The 19,048-nt window shown below is 42.4% G+C and overlaps 1 protein-coding gene across 1 annotated transcript in view; it reads left to right on the top strand.

The window, feature by feature from the left end:
- The first annotated feature begins 1,041 nt into the window (after nt 1-1,041).
- RGS8 (regulator of G protein signaling 8) overlaps nt 1,042-19,048 on the top strand; it is a 33,003-nt gene continuing 14,996 nt past the window's right edge. The window contains exons 1-3 of the mRNA XM_036756836.1: nt 1,042-1,102; nt 4,090-4,191; nt 6,100-6,164. Coding sequence (XP_036612731.1) covers nt 1,077-1,102; nt 4,090-4,191; nt 6,100-6,164 — 193 coding nt within the window. The 5' untranslated portion in view covers nt 1,042-1,076. The remainder of the gene's footprint in view (nt 1,103-4,089; nt 4,192-6,099; nt 6,165-19,048) is intronic.

Below are 19,048 nucleotides of genomic sequence, written 5' to 3'. Positions count from 1 at the left end.
TCTGGTCAGAAACGGTCAGGGACCTATGAGATTAGGGGAGACCAGTTGCCTCAATGTAAGACAATCTCTCTGCTGACACAGATAAGATTTGTGTACACACACACATACACACACACACACACAGAGTTGAGATGTGGCTTTTGCACACCTGAAGCAAAGTTTGAAAGTTGTACCCCTTTGCATTGAAAGATTACCTTCCCCATATCTGAAAATTCTCTGTTTTCCCCATTAGACTTGACTTACTACAAAATAAGCCCCTATGAACCACGGAGAGCAGAATTTTCTGGCTGTAAAAATCGAGCATTTATAAAAACTGACATTAAGAAGCATCCTTTGTCGAGTCCCCTTTTGTGTTGTGTTCTAGACCTTTGCCTATCTGCCTCCCCTTAATCCTGGCTCTGTTTGTAGCCTTGTGAAGGAGATAGCTGGTGGGTTGCTAGCACCTGAAAAGACTTCCTTGGAGTTTTTCCAACCTTCTTCCTACTCATGCCCTCCCTGGGCTGTGTTCTCCCATCATAGACAAACTTCGAGAGGGAGGTATAAGACAGAATGCCATCCAAGCACAACCTTTTGGATCTGTTGGAGGGTGGCGTGGAGAAAGGGTCAGTCAGGCATCATCAGTATAGATTTGCCTTACCCATTAGTCACCTCGGTTTTGCCCTTGGAGAGAAAAAAGAACAGCATTTTGGTGACTGCCGGCTCAGCTCTTCCCTTGGGCCATATGTCCCACTTTCCTCTAAATGGTGGCCGGTAGTTTGGGAAACAGCAACCCCTGGCCAATCTTAAAGCGATCTGCATCCACTTGGCTCATTTTGGCCAGCACAACCCTGGATGGGCCCATTTGGCTGAGGACACATTGACCTTCCGTGCCTGGATGACCTGGGCCCAAAGCCTGACTCAGAGGAGAGGGAGTGAAGGGGTTCGAGAGGGCCAAGGCCCCCTCTTTTACCTAGGATTCTTTGATTTTAGGTGAGAGGACGTGAAAGGGCAAACCCCTCCTCCCCGCAGTCTTACCTCCTGCCTTGAGGGCCCTGCAAGCCAGCCAATTAAAGGGTTGCCCGTAGCCGGATGCCTGTATGGCGGCCTTACTGATGCCACGGAGGTAACTGAACCATGACGTGCATTTTTGCCCCACCTCCTTTCCTTCCTCCCTCGCCTCCTGCTCTCCCCTGCGCTTCTGTCCCATTCAAGCTTTTTCCCCTCCTGGCGCCTCTCTCCTCCTGCACTGCTTTGCCATGTATGTCCCCTAATGGGATTGTGATTTTGTACAATGTCCTTTTAGTCCCAAACCTTGTGGCTGCCAGGTATGCTCCCGTCTACAGATGACTGACAGGCGTGAGGATGGGAGCCCAAGGAACTGTGCTAAGTTATTTGTTCTTACTACATTTTTTAGTTAATTGGAAGACTCCCATAGCATTGGCCAGGACAGCTGCTTCAGGGAGCAGAATAAGTTAGTTTTTTCCAAGCCCTTCAGGCTATAATAAACCATAATGCTGATCTTTGGCCCTCCATTCTTCTGTTATTTCCAGTTTCTTCCACTCGTACTAAACAGGTCATACACAACCTGAGGCTTGACCTAGCCTAGAAAGAAAATAAGACTTGTTCATTCTCAGAGTACCATCAGGGAAAGTTGCTGCCTAAGGGCCCCAAAGTGGTTTCTGACACAGGTAATACTAATACCCTGCAGGGCCTTGCCAATTAGCCCATATAGATTTGCAAATTATGATTTACTCAAATTCCTATCCTAGCCTCTCCTCACTTTTTGAGGCAGGCAGTACAAATAACGAATCCATTTTACAGAGGAGGAGAAATGAGGCTTAGCAAGGTGGCCTCACCTTTAAGAAGCCGCAGAGCTGGGGTTCAAACCCAGCACCTAAGTTTTCTTCTACGAATCACTGGAAATACTTTTAAGGGAGCAGTTATTCAGTGTCACATCATGCTTTTAAAATCCTGAAGCTCAGAGTAGGCGTGGTGAATTACTGAAGGCTGGGTTACTGGCCTACAGGGTGATTTGTGAATCTTTACTTGGACTCACTAAATTTGATGACCCAGAGCCCTTCATTAGTCATTTTGTTATCCACCCAGGACTCATGTTACCAAAATCTCAGCCGTCTGTAACAGCATGTGGCTGCACCCTGGTACTCACCATTGGAGGGGAGAGAGAACTATTGTAGTCACAATTTCATAGATCTATGAAAGAGATGGCTTAGTAATGGGAACTGAGGGAAGTGCAGGAAGGACAGGACATGCAGCCCTAACTGTCTATTGGAGGGAAGCACCTTAATGGACATTCAAATGTTCTAGATCTGAAATGGTTATGAAGAGATAGAGTGTGCATCCATTGCAACCGGCCTCTCTCGGATGCAGTGAAGCAGAGCAAGGCTAGAGAAGAGGGTCTTTCTGGGCCACAGAATTGGAAGTCACTGGGACCAATAGATAGGGGAGAGAAGGCTTGAAAGACCACTGTTCCAGAACCTCCCTTGGCCTCCAGGATTATTGCTTTGTAATGATAATAACTTGCCTTATAAATGAAGCAAAAACAGCCTCTTTTTGAGGCATGGACCACTCTAACGAGAGTCTTTTCAACACTCTTTGACTTTTCTGACCTTATAGTAATGTACAACATAGTGCATTCGGTAAGAGACCAGAAAGTGCCAAAGTCTCCTGCAGGGGAGAACAATGAGCAAAACTATTCATTAGATTCCATTACAATGAATAATAATAGCTCATTTTTATGTAATGCTTTAAAGTTTGGACAACCCTTTACACTTGTTACCTTGTTTGACCCCTACAAAAAACCTATGGCAGAAGGTGCTTTTATTATCTCTGCTTTACAAATGAGAGTCAGAGCAGTAAAGTGACTTACCTCAGAGTCACCCACCAATAAGTATTATAGTCAGGATTTGAACACAGGTCTTCCTAACCATGATTCCAGCATTCTGTTCCATCAACTATACTATTCTGCCTCTAGAATCAGCTTAAATGTCCTATGCTTTGATCATCTTTACCCTCAAACACTCAGATGAATCTGTGAGCTCATTGATATGACGATTCTCTCCAATAGTACAGATCAGAACCCATCAAGGCCTCCCCATACTCTGTGAGTCTCATTTGTGTCCTCCCCTGAGTTCATTATAGGAGTTCCACCCAATGTTCTTGAGTTCTCCTAGCAACCCAAAGATACCAATGGAGCATGTGACCTGCCCATCAATTATCATATATGAAAATATTGACCAAGGCCAGGTCCTTGCTAATAAATGCAAGTGACAGGTGAGTTGCTGAGATTAAAATGTGTTACCATTTTGATTTGCACCAAGTGATGTTAATGAAGGCAGAGAGCTTAGTTAATGAAATGATTGGAGTTGTTAGTGCAAGTATAAATAGGCTCCTAACTGATGCATGCATTAATTATCATTGCTCCCCTCCCCTGTTTAGCCCCTACTAGTTTTTAATTCTAACATAATCAGGAGAGGTTGGTCTGGTGAGGGATTTCAATAATTAGCCCCATTGCTAGTCAGAATCACAGAGGCCTTCCTCACTCTGCTCAACTCCACGCCATCTTGAGCCCTCATTGCCACCATTTTGAACCTTCATTGCCAAGCTGGTGTCTCTCCAGTATAGACAATGGTAATTGATAAGGCTTGATCTTGCCCCCCAAACATTGATGCCCTTCCTTGGGCCTCATGGGTCTTTTTACAATGAGGAACAGTTGCTTACTCTGACCTTCTGTAGGGAGGGAAAGATGCAGATTGTTATTTTGACATCACTGTAGCTCCTTTCCCAATGGGGAAACCTGATTTAGAAAGTCTTCCAAGCTAATGACCTTCATTGACTGACTTATCACCAATTTTCTGTAGAAGCTTTAAAAAGCACTAGATCTCCAGGGGAAAGGTACCTGTTACATATTCAGGTAGTCAGATAATGCTGCTGCTGATCTTTCTGGTTCCTTCCCTTTTGCTCATGAAATCTCAGGGGTGGTTGTGGGAGCTAGTGAGCTTCTCAGTGCTTTTTGTGTGCAGGAACCCTTTCTGTTGATCACTATTTTTATTACTGTTTCTCTCTTCCTTCTGCTCCTGTTGTTGGTTGTAGGAACAAAGGGATGAGGACTCGCCTGGGATGTCTGTCTCACAAATCAGATTCATGTAGTGATTTCACAGCTATTCTTCCTGACAAGCCGAACCGGGCTCTCAAGTGAGTATGGACAGCCTTATGTTAGTCACTCAGTTGTTAGAGTTCTCTGGGCACCCACTGGGTAGACAAGCTCTAGCTAGGGTTATGTACAGGCTGTCCTGGAATTATGGTACTCCCAAGGAACAGCTAAAGGATGTGTGACTTTGTTAATCAGTTTACAATAATGAATTTATGCAGTACTTTCTGTATAATAAAGTGCTTTAACAAACATCTCATTTGATCCTTCCCCAAACTTTGCAAGAGAGGTAGTAAAATACTATTAACCCCATTTTAAGGGTAAGTTAACTGACTCAGAGACAGCTAGGTGGCCCAGCGTCCAGACCACTGGACTTGCATAGAGGCAGACCTGAGTTCAAATCCAGCCTTAGACACTTCACTAGCTGTGTAACCTTGGGCAAATCATTTAACCTCTATCTGCCTTAATTTCCTCATCTGTAAGATGGAGATAATAGTGGCACCTACCTTCTCAGGTTACTGTGAGGATCAAATGGGACAATATTTGTAAGGCTCTTTGCAAATCTTAAAGTGCTATGTAATTGCTGCTGTCCTTATTAAGGGATGTGCCCAAGGTCACACAGCTGTAAGTGGTTAAACCAAGGCAGAAATTCAGGTCTTTGTACTCCAGGCTCTGTGTCTCTCCTCCCTCCTCCCCCTCCCCAATACTATATTACCTTTGAGCAGTTGTGAAAGAAACATTTATTTCTCTCCAAAATGAATGAAAACCATGCTTGGTCTCCCTTTCCCCTTAGGGAAGCACCAGGAATGAATGACTGGGGAGATGATGAGAGGGGATATTTTTATTGTCCCTTTCCTGTTAGTATTAAATCTGAGCCCTGGCCCTTGAAACTAAGAAACTGAAACTTGCTTAAAATATTAAGTTAAATTAATAAATAATAAGTTAATTTAATTAATTCAGCACACCCTATGTGCTAAAGGCCTTTTTTGATTTTTCCTGATCCTTCAAAGGTGCCAGTGGAGTTCTTCAGCTACTCACCTGTCATCCCTCGCCCCTTGCTCCGCCCAGCCCAGCTCCTCCTCTCTTTCAGTCACACATTTCCTTGGTGGCATCCTTGGTGCCTCTTTTTCAGGGTTACTCTTTGGTCATATCAACATATGACTACTCATACTAATCACGAGCAGAATCTCTATTGCCCCATAACTGATTTAAAAGTGCCCGTATTTTCCCTTTAGGTTTTAGTATATGTCTCCTTCAGTTCCCCTAAAGCATGAGGTCGGCAAAGGAAAACATTTCTTCAGTTTATTTCAAGTTGTTCTCCACTGAAGCTCTTGACCAATGCCTTCCTCAAGCATAGGTGTGATCCTCAACTCTAGAAGAAAATGTAATGACAGCACAAGCTCTGGAAGGTCGTGTTAAATCGAAAAGGCTTTGAGGTCTTGCAACAGGTTGCTCTAAGCCTTGCCTCACTGAGTTCAGAGAGGGTCATTGACAAGTTGCCCAAAATTGGATGAATTTGGGGGCCTTTGGAATAGTCAGACCTATGATTTCATTATCATAGGGAACTCCTAGGGGAGGAAGTTCCTTCTACCAATGCAGGTTGGCCCTTTCTCCCCAACTTAGAGCCTTAGAGAGAAGCCTAGAGTACTGAGAGGTTAAGTAACTTCCCAGGGTCACCGAGGTAGTATGTGTCAGAGGCAGATCTGAAACTCCCATCTTCCTGGCTGAAAAGTCAGCTTTCAAAAAACATCTCTGGAGACACAGAGGGGTTTTGATCTTAATTTTTGATCTTAATTTGATTAATTAATTAATTAATTAATTAATCAAATAATCAATCAAATAATCCATTTATTTCAAGTTTCCATTTTGTGTTACTTTGTGCCAGCCAAAGGAGAGGCAGGGGGAGAGGGCTTTGTGGATAGCATTCCAGAATGTTGTTTCTTCTGTTCCAGGAGGCTGTCCACAGAAGAAGCTACGAGGTGGGCAGATTCATTTGATGTGCTCCTCTCCCATAAGTGTGAGTAGATTCCAGGGCTTCTAATTTTGAGGCTCAGATGTGGTTTTTATAAGGAATATAAGAACAAGTGCCCTAAGGGAGCCTTTATAGCAACTTTTCAGGGAAGGGATTTTACTCTGAGACTTCATATTTGGGGGGTTAAATGGTCAGAGCTCTGGGCTTTGGTTCCTAGTTATTGCCAGTAAGTCTAAATGACATTCTCTCTGCGTCTTCAGAGGTATCATCCATAAAGCAGGTATTACACAGTGGTATAGAATACGACCATCGGTGCATGAGGTGATAAAGTGAGGGGGAGTTCTGTTTTGGAATGGTCTTAGTTCTACCTTCTGTTTTATAAACTACGTCAAAATTAAAGTTTTGCTTTTCTCTTCTTCAAGGCAATGGAATACAACTAGCATTTATTATGAGCTTACTGGGTGTAAGGAGAAAGAGAGAGCTGGCCTTGGAATCGGAAAGACAAAGGGTTCTAGTCTCAATGCCTCAGACAGCTTTCCAAGACTTTTAAGTACAGATGTTGTTCTTGTAGTAATTGTTTGTCCTTCCTTTTTGAAGAGGACATCAGGAAGGTGATGCTATGACTTGCAAATAAACTGTATTTAAGTGAGGCAGAGCGGTACAAAGCCACCAACCTCACTCTCTCCTCCAGAGCCATCTGAGTCTGGTGGCAAGATATTGATCAGGATGACTGGAGAAGGCTCTGGATGCAGTGGGATTTTTTTAAGCTAAGGTCTTTCCCAGGTTTGTCTGAGGCAATACCCATTCAGTGATTGAGGCTAGGTAAGAAATGAGGCAGAGGATGGCCTCTTTTACCTAGTTCAAATAAAAAATCAGTTTGGGAGGAGAAAAGGCAATATATAGAAAGAAGATAAAAGTGGCTGGTGGAGGTGGGGGGAGGAGAGGAAAGATATGAAGTCCTGTGACTGGAGAGGGACTGGGAGACTGGTGAATAGCCAAGCGCTTTACTGGTACCCTTAAAATGTCAAGGTGCAGATGAGGTGCCAATTAAAAGAGATAATATTTGTAAAGCCCTTAGCGCTGTGCCCAGCACATAGTAGCCACTTAAGAAATGCTTATTCCATTCATCCGTCCAATCTCCATCAATAGTGGAAGTCCCTCACTGAGACGTTTCTAAAATGATGAAATCAAAGGTCTGGTCCCCCCTCAATGTGCACTTTTGACCCCAGGTAACTTATATTCTTCTAGGGGAGGAGCGTATTTCTTTTATTTCTGCTCTTACTGTGCCCACTGCTTCCCACAAGGCCAAAAGAGGAATACGTGAAAGTGACAAAAGCAGGATATAATACAGTAGAGCCACAGTGATGGTCAGGATTGAGGATAGCCATCATCAATGGCCAGTCGTCACTGGTGGCGAACCATTCCAGCTCTATTTTTTCTTTCCTCACCTCACACTCTGACCATACCTCACTATTCTGTAAGCCTGTTAGTTTATAAAGCACACTGGCTCTTCGGATGACAGAGGGATGTATAAGTAGTATATCTTTAACAATGATTTGACCATGACCTTGTTCAACAGATTCCACTTCCAATAAATAATTTGCAAGTGCAAATTACAAATGGAATGCAATGCTATATAACAAATTGGGCAAATATAACGGATTGCTGTGGGAGAAATGTCCAAATTTCTATCAGTTGCACTGAGAAGAAATAATACAAGGCAGATGCAGTTTGTGTTGGAGACAGGATTCTCAAAAGCAGCAAGTTTATCCTGTAAAGGTTGGTACAGTAACCTGCCAAACGGGACTTTGGCTTTGACAGTTACTCCCATTCTTTTGAGAGGCTACGTTATCTGGAGTCTCATTAGGGCTAAAACAAGTGTCATTCCCAATTTTTCTCTTCTTTTCCCCATTGGAATGGATTTGTTTCAAGGTCATGTTGAAACTTGGTTTCTGTTGCTGCCTCTGGAGTTGACTCACTGGGTTTAAGGCCCCTGAGGCTGTTTTCTCATTGGTGAAGTGGAGATAAAAATACTCCTCTCCTGTCTCATAGGTGGTGTGAATAATTGAAAGTACCTTCAGATGGCTTTGAGTTCCTCTATAGAAAGGAGCTATGTGGAAACAAGGTGATATTAGGTGAAGGCATTATATATTTAACACAAAACAGTATCTTTATGAGAATAAGATGAACCACCTTGGAATTCAGATAAACTGATGTTTTTGCCTGGATCAATATTAGGTCATTACAAGGGGCTGATAAATTTACTCATGAGAGCTTTGTTAGAAGACCTTGGTACTGACAAAAGACTGGTGGTAGAAGGACTTTCATTTCTATTGTTTCCATCAATGTTTTTAAATTAGAAGTCTGGGAGTATTGTGTTTATCTTCAGAAGTGAATTATGGAAGAGGCAGCCTAGTGAATTAGATAGAAAGCCAGACTTTAAAACTCGGGTTCAAGTGCCAACTATGACACATACCATACATTGGTAAGGAAGTTTTCTCATGAAGAATTCCCTAGAAATATAATTATCACAGGTCTGGATCTCCCACTTTCCTATGCCCTTTCCAAAAAAGAAAAGTGAAATAGGCCTTCCTAGAGTTGGAAGACTAAGGAAAACTTAAAACACCATTCCAGACTGGTCCCATTCAAAGTTAGAAAAACAAACAAACATATTTCTCTTAATACTGTGTTATCCTTTTGTGAATCTGATTTCTTACTGCCTTAGCAACCTTGGACAAGTCACTTAACACCTCTGGGCCTCAGTTTCCTTGTCTGTAAAATGAAGGGGTTAGATAAGATGGTCTCTGAGGTCCCTTCCAGCTTTAAATCTCTGATCCTACGATGTTTTGTTTTTCCGTCTTTGTGTGGAAGTTAAAAATCTATGTCTCTTTGAGAAGAGAGAGGACTTTATTTGAGTTATTGGTAGAATTTCAGAGGCTTTGGGTCATTAGTAGAATTTCAGAAGTGATTTTTCAGAGCTTTGTCTAGGGCTAACCTCTCGGGTACCTTCTAAGTGCAATGTTATAAGGTCCAACATGTGGTCTAAGGAGATGTCAGAGCCTATTTTAACCTTGAAGGGTGTCGACAACATTTTAAAAATCTAATTAATTTGGGTTAGGATGGTGACTTAATTAGTGCTGATTAAGCTTTTCCAAAGGGACCTTGGATGCAATAGTCTCTTAGGAGGGACAGCTGTTGATCATAAGCGTGTAGGGCTTTCAATTAAGACAACAAAATATGTCCTAAAAATGAAGCGAAGGAGAGTGAATTGAATGGTTGGGTCCCAGAGGAATGGATCGAGGTTCCATGAGCCATTCCTTGGTAATTCTCTGCAGCCGGGGAAGACTAAAAGAAGTAAACAGTCTCTGAGTTTTCTTGAAGCGTAACCAAATGATCCCATTTCTTTTCTGTCCCTCTCTCAACTCCCACCTTTAAAAAAAACATAGAATGATAGAATATTAGAGCAGGAAGAAATCTTAGAAATCATTTAGTCTAGTGATTCTCAAAATTTTTGATCCCACATCCCCTTTACATGCTAAAAAGTTGAGGGTCTCCACCTCCCAAGAGCTTTTGTTTATGTGAGTTTGTTGTTGTTGCATTGTTTTGATTGTTTCTGACTCTTTGTGATCCCATTTGGGGTTTTGTTGGCAAAGATGCTGGAGTGGTTTGCTGTTTCCTTTTCCAGCTCATCTTACAGATGAGGAAACTGAATCTAACAGGGTTAAGTGACTTGCCCAGGGTCACAGAGCTAGTAAGTATCTGAGACCAGATTTAAACTAAGGAAGATGAGTCTTCCTGATTCCAAGCCCAGTGCTCTATCCACCAAGACATCCAGCTGCCCCTTTATGTGGGTTACATCTGTAAATATTTACTACAGTATTATTATGAAAATAGGCTTGACTTTATGGACCCCATGAAAGGGTCTTGAGGATCTTCAGGGATCCCTAGACTATAGTTTAAGACCTATTGATCTAGTCCAATATCCTCTCTTAGCAGAAGATGAAAATGAGGCCCAAACAGGTTAAGTGGGCTAAAGTCGTACTGGCCCATTGCTCTTTCAGCCATGCCATCCATTTCTGCCATTTCATCACCCCTCACATTTCATCCACCTCCAGTAATTTTGAGTACTTAAATTGGGAGGGAATCTGCCTTTTTCACTACACTATAGCCTACTGGATTAGGCGTTAGGTTGAGGCTCTGCTGCTGATCAGATGTTTGACTTTGGACAAGTCATTGGACCTCTCGGCCTCAGTTTCATCTTAGAATGAGGAAGGGTGGACCATTCTCATACTATCCCTATGGAGAAGATGAAGAAATATGGATGAGATAGTATTACAATCAGATGAATTCTGGATAGGATAGATCACTAGGATTAAAAGAATTGTTATTAATGGTTCCATGCTAGCATAACAGGAGGTCATTGTGGAGTAACCAGGGGTTTATGCTTGGCCTTATGCTGTTTGATATTTTTATCAATGACCTGGATAAACAGATCTGCAGATGATACAAAGTTGGGAGGGATGGATCCAAAAGGCTCTCAACAGACTGGAGCATTGAGCTCAGTCTAAGAAGATGAAATTCAGTAGGGATAAATGTCAAGTGTTGTACTTGGGTACAAAAAATCAATGTCATAAGCTAAGATAGGAAAGGTGTTGTTAGATAACAGTGGTTCTGAAAAAATCTGGGCACTTTAGTAGTTTTTCACATCAATATAAAGTAAAAAAAATCAAAACAAAACCCAACATGATCTTGGGCTGAATTATAGGGAAGTGCTAGTTTTACAGCTCTGCCATCATCAGTATTGTGTTCAGTCCCCAAGTACCTAAGAAAGACTTTGATAAGCTAGAGAGTCTTCAGAGGAAAACAACGAGGATGGTGAAGGACCCTTAGTCTAAGTCATATAATTTTTATAAATATGCATTTATTAAACAACTACTATGTGCCAAACTCTGTGCTGAATGCTTCACAAATACTATTTTATTCAGTTCAGAATTGGGTATGAAGATCATTTCAAGGAATGATGATTATTTAGCTTGGATACTCATGAGTACATAATAACAATATTCAAGTATTTGAACTGTTGCCCTGTGGAAGAGAGGTTGGGCTTGTTCAGTTTAGTCCCAGGGGACAGAACCAGGAACAGTGGGTAGAAATTGAAAAGGGGTCAGTTTACCCTTGATGTCAACAAAAACTCCTGGTTGGTGTTGTCCCAAAGTGGGTGAGGTTACCAGCAGTAGCCTGGGTCGGTTCTCCCTCCTCAGAGGTCTCCAACCAGAGGCTCTATGACCACTTTTGGGTTATGTTATTATGAGGATCTTTTTCTGTATTGGTTGGACTAGAGGGCTGCTGAGGCCCCTTCCCCCTCTCTGATTTTGTGACTCTGTGACTCGAAGTTCTTCTCTGAGGCACCTCCCAGGCGAACTGTTCTGTTAGGCCATGATTTCTGTTATCCACGTCCTTGTGTGCCATGCTCATTTTTCTGCCTTCAGGGAACCTGGACTGAGCAACAGTCAATCACTTCCAGGGGGGGAGTCTGATTCAGCATGGCTGCCTGCAGGGTTATGGAAAAATGTATCTGAGCTGAGATGGGAAAGGTGTCCAGAAGGAGGGCTAAGGACTCCATGTCAGCACAGTTTTCTGTCTTTCTTGGGTAATATTAGACTGGGAGATTTAATTGATTCACACCCTGTGATAAAGAAAACCTTTTGTGATCTCTAAAACTTTAGGATTAAGTGGTTTGAAAAATGGAATGACATTTGGGAGCAGTTTTATTAAAAATAGACATGGATCTTCTTTATTTAAAAATGCAGTTGAAGAGAAAATACTACTAAGAAACCAGTGGGGAAGGTAGATAGACTCTTCCTAAGGCAGGGAAACAAAAGATGGACTCTTTTCTTTTTTAGGGCTAGGGATTGGACCCTGTAGGATGAGGAAGCTCCCTTTACTAATTCAGGTTGGCACCCCCCTCTGCAGCTTGTCTCAGGGTGTTGCCTAGAGAATGGACAAGTGAGATTATTTGGCTTGAAACACCCAGCCAGTAGGTATCAGAGGTGGGGCTTGAACCCAGCTCTTTCTGACTCTGAGTCCAGCTATCTGTCTACCTACTACCACAACCTGCCTTTCTTTTTTACCCAAAGCTAATATTGAGGTGACAATTGGAAAGGATGCCATGGAGTGCTGAAGCTGTATTCTCTCTCAGGTGGTGGTCCTTGATAGCTTCAATAGACAGGAAAGTGGCTTGAATGTGCTGTCACTTGGCATCTTTTTCTCTTTTCAGTCTAGCAAGAGTCTAGACCTGGTTTCTGCAGGGTTGGAGCTCAGAACTTTTGGTTGAAGGTGTGAGTGTGTGTGTGTGTGTGTGTGTGTGTGTGTGTGTGTGTGTATGCATGCATATATGTGTTTGCACTGAAGGAAGGGGAATGTGTCTACAGGCACATGTCTGCACCAACTGTGCATCTGCATTAGAGGGAGGGGAATATGTGTGTGTGTATGCGTTCACGCGTGCGTGAGTACAATGTACAAGGACATCTCTCTGCCCCAGCATCTCCCACCCTGGTTTGTGAGCTTGATGGAAATTCTATGTGACAGGATGCCGGAGGACAGGCATGCCGTAGTGCATCTTCAGCCTGTATTCCTCACGAGGTTTGGACACATGGTTTGTTATTTGTCCAGCTTCCAGTAGGGTAGCTTGTCTTTAGCTCTCTTTATCTCTCAGACCTTCCCCCCACCCCCCCAAGGAAATAAGGAGAGAGAGCCATATGAGTTGTAAAGTGATGGCTATTCTCCTCTCTTCCCTCCCCCCACCCCCACTTCCATTACCCAGGATTTCCATACTTGGAGGACACCCATCTCCTTTCACATATGTCTGCCCTCCTCCCATTCAGGTACTGGGTTGATATGTTTTTTGCTTCAACCAGAGAACGCTGAATCACTGGAGTGTCACAGACAAAACACCCTTTGCATTTACATGGTGTCCATCTCTAAAAACCAATTTACAAACATTTAAAACAAATTAATCCTTACTTGGAGATAGAGATAGAGATTGGACCTGATTTCACTGATATAGAGATTTCCTAGGTGAGGAAACTCTCTACTGCAGGTCTGTGCCTTCTGTACAAGTTAGAGTCTTAGGGGAGGGGCTCACAACACTCCCCTGTGCAGTCTGAATCAGATTAAGTAAAATCGGGAAATGGTTAAGCAAAATAAATAAAAGCACATAAATAATGTTAATGCATAGTATTGTATGGTACTATGTATTGCATATATAACGTTCAGTCACTTTCAGCCATGTCAGACTCTCCATTACCCCATTTGGGGTTTTCTTGGCAAAGATACTGGAGTAGGTTGTCATTTCCTTCTCCATGCATAATATATACATAATATGTATTATGTATTTTAAGATTAATAATGTTGAAACATAGTGCTAATATGCTGCCCTCTGGGATCCTTATGCACAATTTAGTGACCCCCTTTTCTATGTACATTTGATACCACCCCTGCCAAGGTCACATAGCCAGTATAAGTCAGAGGAAGGAATTGAACCCAGGTATTCCTGACTTTAAAGCCAGCTCACTGCCCATAACATCATGCTGGTATTTTTGTTGTGGTTCAGTTGTTTTCAGCTGTGTCCAAAGCCAGATTTTGAATTCAGGAAGATGAGTCTTTCTGGCTCCAGGTCCAGCACTTACTTAGCTGTATGACCCTGGGCAAGTCACTTAACCCTGTTTGCCTCAGTTTGAAATGGGTGCTATCATTAGCAACATTTTACCAATGAGAGAAACTGAGGCTAGTAAAGATTCCATGACTTGTCCAAGGTCACACAGCTAGTGAGCGTCTGAGGCAGGATTTGAACCTGTTTTTCTGACTGCAAATTCAGCACTCTTATTTACTGCACCATATGTTGGATTGATGCCCGATTTAGTGTAATTTCATTTGACAGATAAGGAAATTGAGACTCAGGAAGGTTAAAAGACTTGGCCAATGCCCAATGGAGGAGATGATGACACTTGAATTAGGATTTAAAGGACAGACTTTCAGCAGGCTAAGAGTTGGAAGACTGAAGTAGGGCACCAGTAAGAACGTAAACAAAAGTACTGTTGAGTCAAATGCAGAAATAGTGGAGGCTAGAAGGGAACAGGTTTGGAGGGAAAGAAAGAGTTTGAGGAAGATGAGAGTCTGGAGTTTAGAAGAGAGTTCCAGACTGGAGAAATGGGTTTTTGAGTCATCTGTTAGAGGCTGATGACTTTGTGCTACTCTGCTTCCCTTAAATCCAATCCACTGGCAAGTCAAGATATCACCCGTGATGCCATCAGTCCCCTTCGAAAACGAAGGACAAACAGCAGCAATCTAGAGATATCTAGTTGAAGTTTTGGAGGCAAATAAAATTGTCAAGGGAAAAACTCTAAAAAGAGAAGAGAGATCCCTTTAATGCCAACTAATTCATTTATGACAGGTTCTACGTATATAACATTCAGAACCATTACTAGGGCAAGGGAACTATGCCCTTGGGCACAGAAATTTAAGAGCACGAGCATTTAACATATGCCTCCTTCAGCTGGTAGGCAAACGCCTAGTTACTAACAGAAGCATAACACCTAGTTATGAAGAATAATTGTAGAATGGGAAGCGATCATATTACTGGTGGTGTTAATAACACCTATCTTTGAGCCACTATAATAACTTTTATCATTCAACTAAATCTGTCTTAATTGCTTATATTATTTTTGTATCATGAATCACAGAGTTTATTTGTGTTACTTGCTCCAGGTGTCAAGATTACTGGTTATGGCTCTGGTACTCTTGTATTATATGCTATTATGTTATACTATTGTGTGCTATTGTTTTGGAAAAGCATAGAATCAGAGATTTAGAGCTGGAAGAAATTCCCACAAGTCATCTATTCCAGCCCCCTCCACCTCTAAATCTTGGATCATATGATTGTGTGTAGTATACTTAAAAAAAATAATAGCTGGAATATGTAGAGTACTTCAGGGTTTGCAGAGAGCTTTATAAATATCATCTCATTTTATCTTCATAACAGCCCTGAGATGTAAGTTCTATTATTAGCCCCATTTTACATATGAGGAAACTGAGGCAGATAGCACTTAATTGACTTGCCCAATGTGACACATTTGGTAAGTGTCTCAAGGCTGGATTTGAACTCAAATCTTCCTGATTCCAGGTCCAGTGTTTTACTCCCTGCCCCATCTAGCTGCCAGGCCTGTGATTTTATTAGCATAGGGAACTCCCTCTATCTATGCAGACTTGTGATTGTTCTGCAGCTTATTGTCTTAGAGAAGTGCCTGACATTCTGTGATGCTAAATGACTTGTCCACAAAGTTGGGCCTCCTTGATTCCAATGTCGACCCCCCCACCCCTCCCCCCGTAAGCCATGTTGCTTCTTACTTATCAATATGAGGCTACATAGTTATTCCCTCTTGCTAAAGAGGTTCAGGGGAGAATACTCAGCAGACCTTTCACAGAAATCTTTGTCTTTGCTACTGTTTCCCAAATGTAGCCTCCTCCTTTTGACTGGGAACATGCTGGACTCACTGATGCAGGAGCCAGAAGCCTTGGTCCTATGTCCAAGGCAGATTAGTCCGGGGACCTTGGGCAGGCTCTAATTTATGAGTCTGTTCTTTCTGCATCTCAAGAGCCGTGTGCAGGTTTCAGCTCGCTCAATGACTCCATTTCTCTCCCTTGAGCCTCTTTCCTCGTGCAAAATGAAGGATCTGGGCTAAATGACCTTGAAGGTCCCTTTATGGTTCTGTGGCTCAAGAAAGTGAGTTTATGTCTTGTTCGAGCACACATGTGCACACATGCTCACAGGTGTGTGCACACACTCATGGATGCGTTCACACACAAACTCAAACTATTAATCCTCTAGAGAACTTCCTTTAAATGGGCAGGAAAGAATGATGCCTAATTAGTACTTCAGTCACTGCCAATTAAAGGCACCTTCACAGTGCTTAAGAAAATAACTCGTTCTCTCAAGGACCCTGAGTATGGTGTACAAAGTGGAGCAAAGGCAAACTTTAGCCTGGTCCCTGTCCCAGGCATCACAAAGTCCAGAATTTTGGGTTGAGACTGTACAAGTGGGCTTGTAAGATTGCCTTTCACCCATAGTCTCAACACGGCGTCAATTCCTTGATCTAGATTCTTCCCATACAGTGGGGGCCTTGGACTTGGGCTATGAGCTCTGTCCAACATCTGTTTAGCAGATGACTTAAAAAAAGCCAACAACAAGCTGTCATTCTGTATTTGTCTAAGTTTCTAATGCTTTATTTGCCTGGTGCCCATCGACAGCCAGGACTAATGGCAGCCAAAGCAGGTAGCCATTGAGTTCATGTGCAGGCGGCACACAATGAAAAAACTTCTCTCTATGTGTGTGTATGTTATAAATATACATACATATGAATCCACACATACACACACACACACACACATATACAAATATAGTTCATATGTGTATATAGTATATATGACTGCTAGGTGGTGCAGTAGATAAGAGTGCTAGGCCTGGCGTCAGAAGACTCATCTTCTTGAATTCTAATCTGGCCTCAGGCATTTACTGGTTTTGTTACCCTGGGCAAGCCCCTTCACTCTCTTTGCCTCAGTTTCCTCATCTGTAAATGAGTTGGAGAAGGAAATAATGAATCACTCCAGTATCTTTGCCAAGAAAACCCCAAATGGGGTCACAAAGAGTTAGATATGACTGAAATGATTGAACAACAGTAGTGTTTATCTCTCTCTCTCTCTATGTAGTAGCAATTAAATTTGAAGATCTTTCCCACCCATTAATAGGCCATGTGACCTGCTTATGTCACAAGAAGCCTAAGACACATGTGGTGGGAGGAACTTCTTGACAGGAAAAGGAAGGTATGTCACAGGAAATGCAGAGAGAGAGAGAGAGAGAGCGCAGTTACGGCTGCTGCTAATGGCTGCCCTTGTGATGGTTAGAACAGAACAGGCTGACTTAGTTGTCCTGTGGGTTTGTTTTGGGGAAGACCCCAGCAGGGGGTCAGAGAGGTTTGGGGATGGAGAGGCTCCGGGTTGTTATATTGTGTGTGGAATGTTTTACTGCTGTGATAGAGTGGGTAAGTGGCTTGGTCCTCTGGTGTCTGAACAAATGGTTTACTTCTTCTACCTTCTATGTGGAGAGTCTCGTATACTTTGCAATATAGAACCATATAGGCATTTTGACAATTATCATCTATGTTGTTATTATTGCCTTACCTGCTACACTATATACATGTATATATATATATACATATATATAATATGCACACATACATGCATATACAAATATAGAAAAAGATACTTGTATATCTGTATATACACACATGTACACAATATGTGTATATAATATATGTATATATACATATATATATATATATTATGCAAAGGTAGCATAGTATAGTAGATTTGGAGTCAAGAAGCCCTAGGTTCAAATCCTACATCAAATGCTAGCTGAGTGACTCTGGGCAAGTCCCTTAACCTCTCTGAGTCTCAGTCACTTTCTTTGTTTATAAGATGAGGGGGTTCGATTGTACACCCTCTAAGGCCCTTCCAATTGTAAAGCCATGATCTTATCATTTAATTAAATCTCCCAATACATAAAAATATATTTTTGATTCAGATCTCTAATTCCATCAGTATGGTGACTCTTAGCTTGGGAAATCACTCCGCCATTGCGGAGCAGCGACTCCTCTGCAGCTTGTTGTCTTAGTGAGTTCCCAAGGTGCTGAGAACCCAAGTGGCTCTCTCACAATCACACAATTAATATGCATCAGAGTGGGACTTGAATACAGATCTTTTTGGCTCCCAGGCTATCCCTCTGTCCATTAGACCACATTTTTCCTTCCTTTTTCCAACTCTTTATAAATTCTCAAGCTTTAAATGCCCCCTAAATCTACTCTCCAAGGCATGTAGCATTCTATTTGGGGGTAAACTGTAACAAGTGCCTCAGAGCATCATACAGTTGGGGGATATGTTTTGTCGGGAGGCTCAAAGTCTCCCAAGGATGGTAACAAACACCCACTGGGGGGCTGTTTTCACACGCAGGGGTGGGGGTCTGTGTGTAATTTTTAAACCTTGCCCAGGGTGGACATACATCTTGGCCTCCCTCTGTGCCATCTCCTTCCTTGGCTGGTGAAGTCAGCTTCTCTCCTTCCTGAGTCTTTAACTGCCCATTCTCAATCTCTCTTCATCATCAGGCTCTTCCCCCTCCTCCCAGATGTACCCACCATTCACAGACACCCAGTTTTTTCCTCTTATGTAAGAGGCTGAAAGGAAGAAATGGCCAAAGAGCTATGCTAGCAGCACATGCCGCTGCCATCGATGAACACTTGGAGATCTTGCCAATCTTTGTGAAGGATTTCTAGTCTGCCCCTTTTGCCAATCCTGCAGACTACCCTTTGACTATTTATTGCTACTAGAGTGACATCGTGCAGAGCAACATGTGGTTTTTGTCCTGAATCCCCCAGCTGCTAGTATCTTCTCCTTTCAGATGATCCTTGTATCTAGTCTGTGTGGTTTTTATATGTTCCTATTTACATACATGCTATCTTCTGCATTAGAATATAATAATAACGATCATAATGATAGCTGACACTTAGATAGCACCTACTATGTGCTGGGCTCCATGCCAAGAGCTTTGGAATGATCCCGTTTCATCCTCACAACAACGTTTTATTGTATCCTTATTTTACAGATGAGGAAACTGAGGCAGAAGTGACTTGCCCAGGGTCACCCAGCCAATAAGTGTCTGAGGGTAGCTTTGAACTCAGGTCTCCCTGATACTAGGTGCGTTTGCCACGTGGTTTCCTAAAAGTGAGCTCCTCAAGGGCAGGGATCCTTTTTTGCCTTTCTTTGTATTGCTGTTGCTTGTTGCTTGATGATTATTCACCGTATCTATATTAATGGACCTG

Source organism: Trichosurus vulpecula, chromosome 4 (assembly GCF_011100635.1).
Source record: "Trichosurus vulpecula isolate mTriVul1 chromosome 4, mTriVul1.pri, whole genome shotgun sequence".
Classification (NCBI taxonomy): domain Eukaryota; kingdom Metazoa; phylum Chordata; class Mammalia; order Diprotodontia; family Phalangeridae; genus Trichosurus; species Trichosurus vulpecula.
The sequence above is the reverse complement of the archived record's forward strand: the minus strand, read 5'-3'. Positions and strand labels throughout refer to the sequence as shown.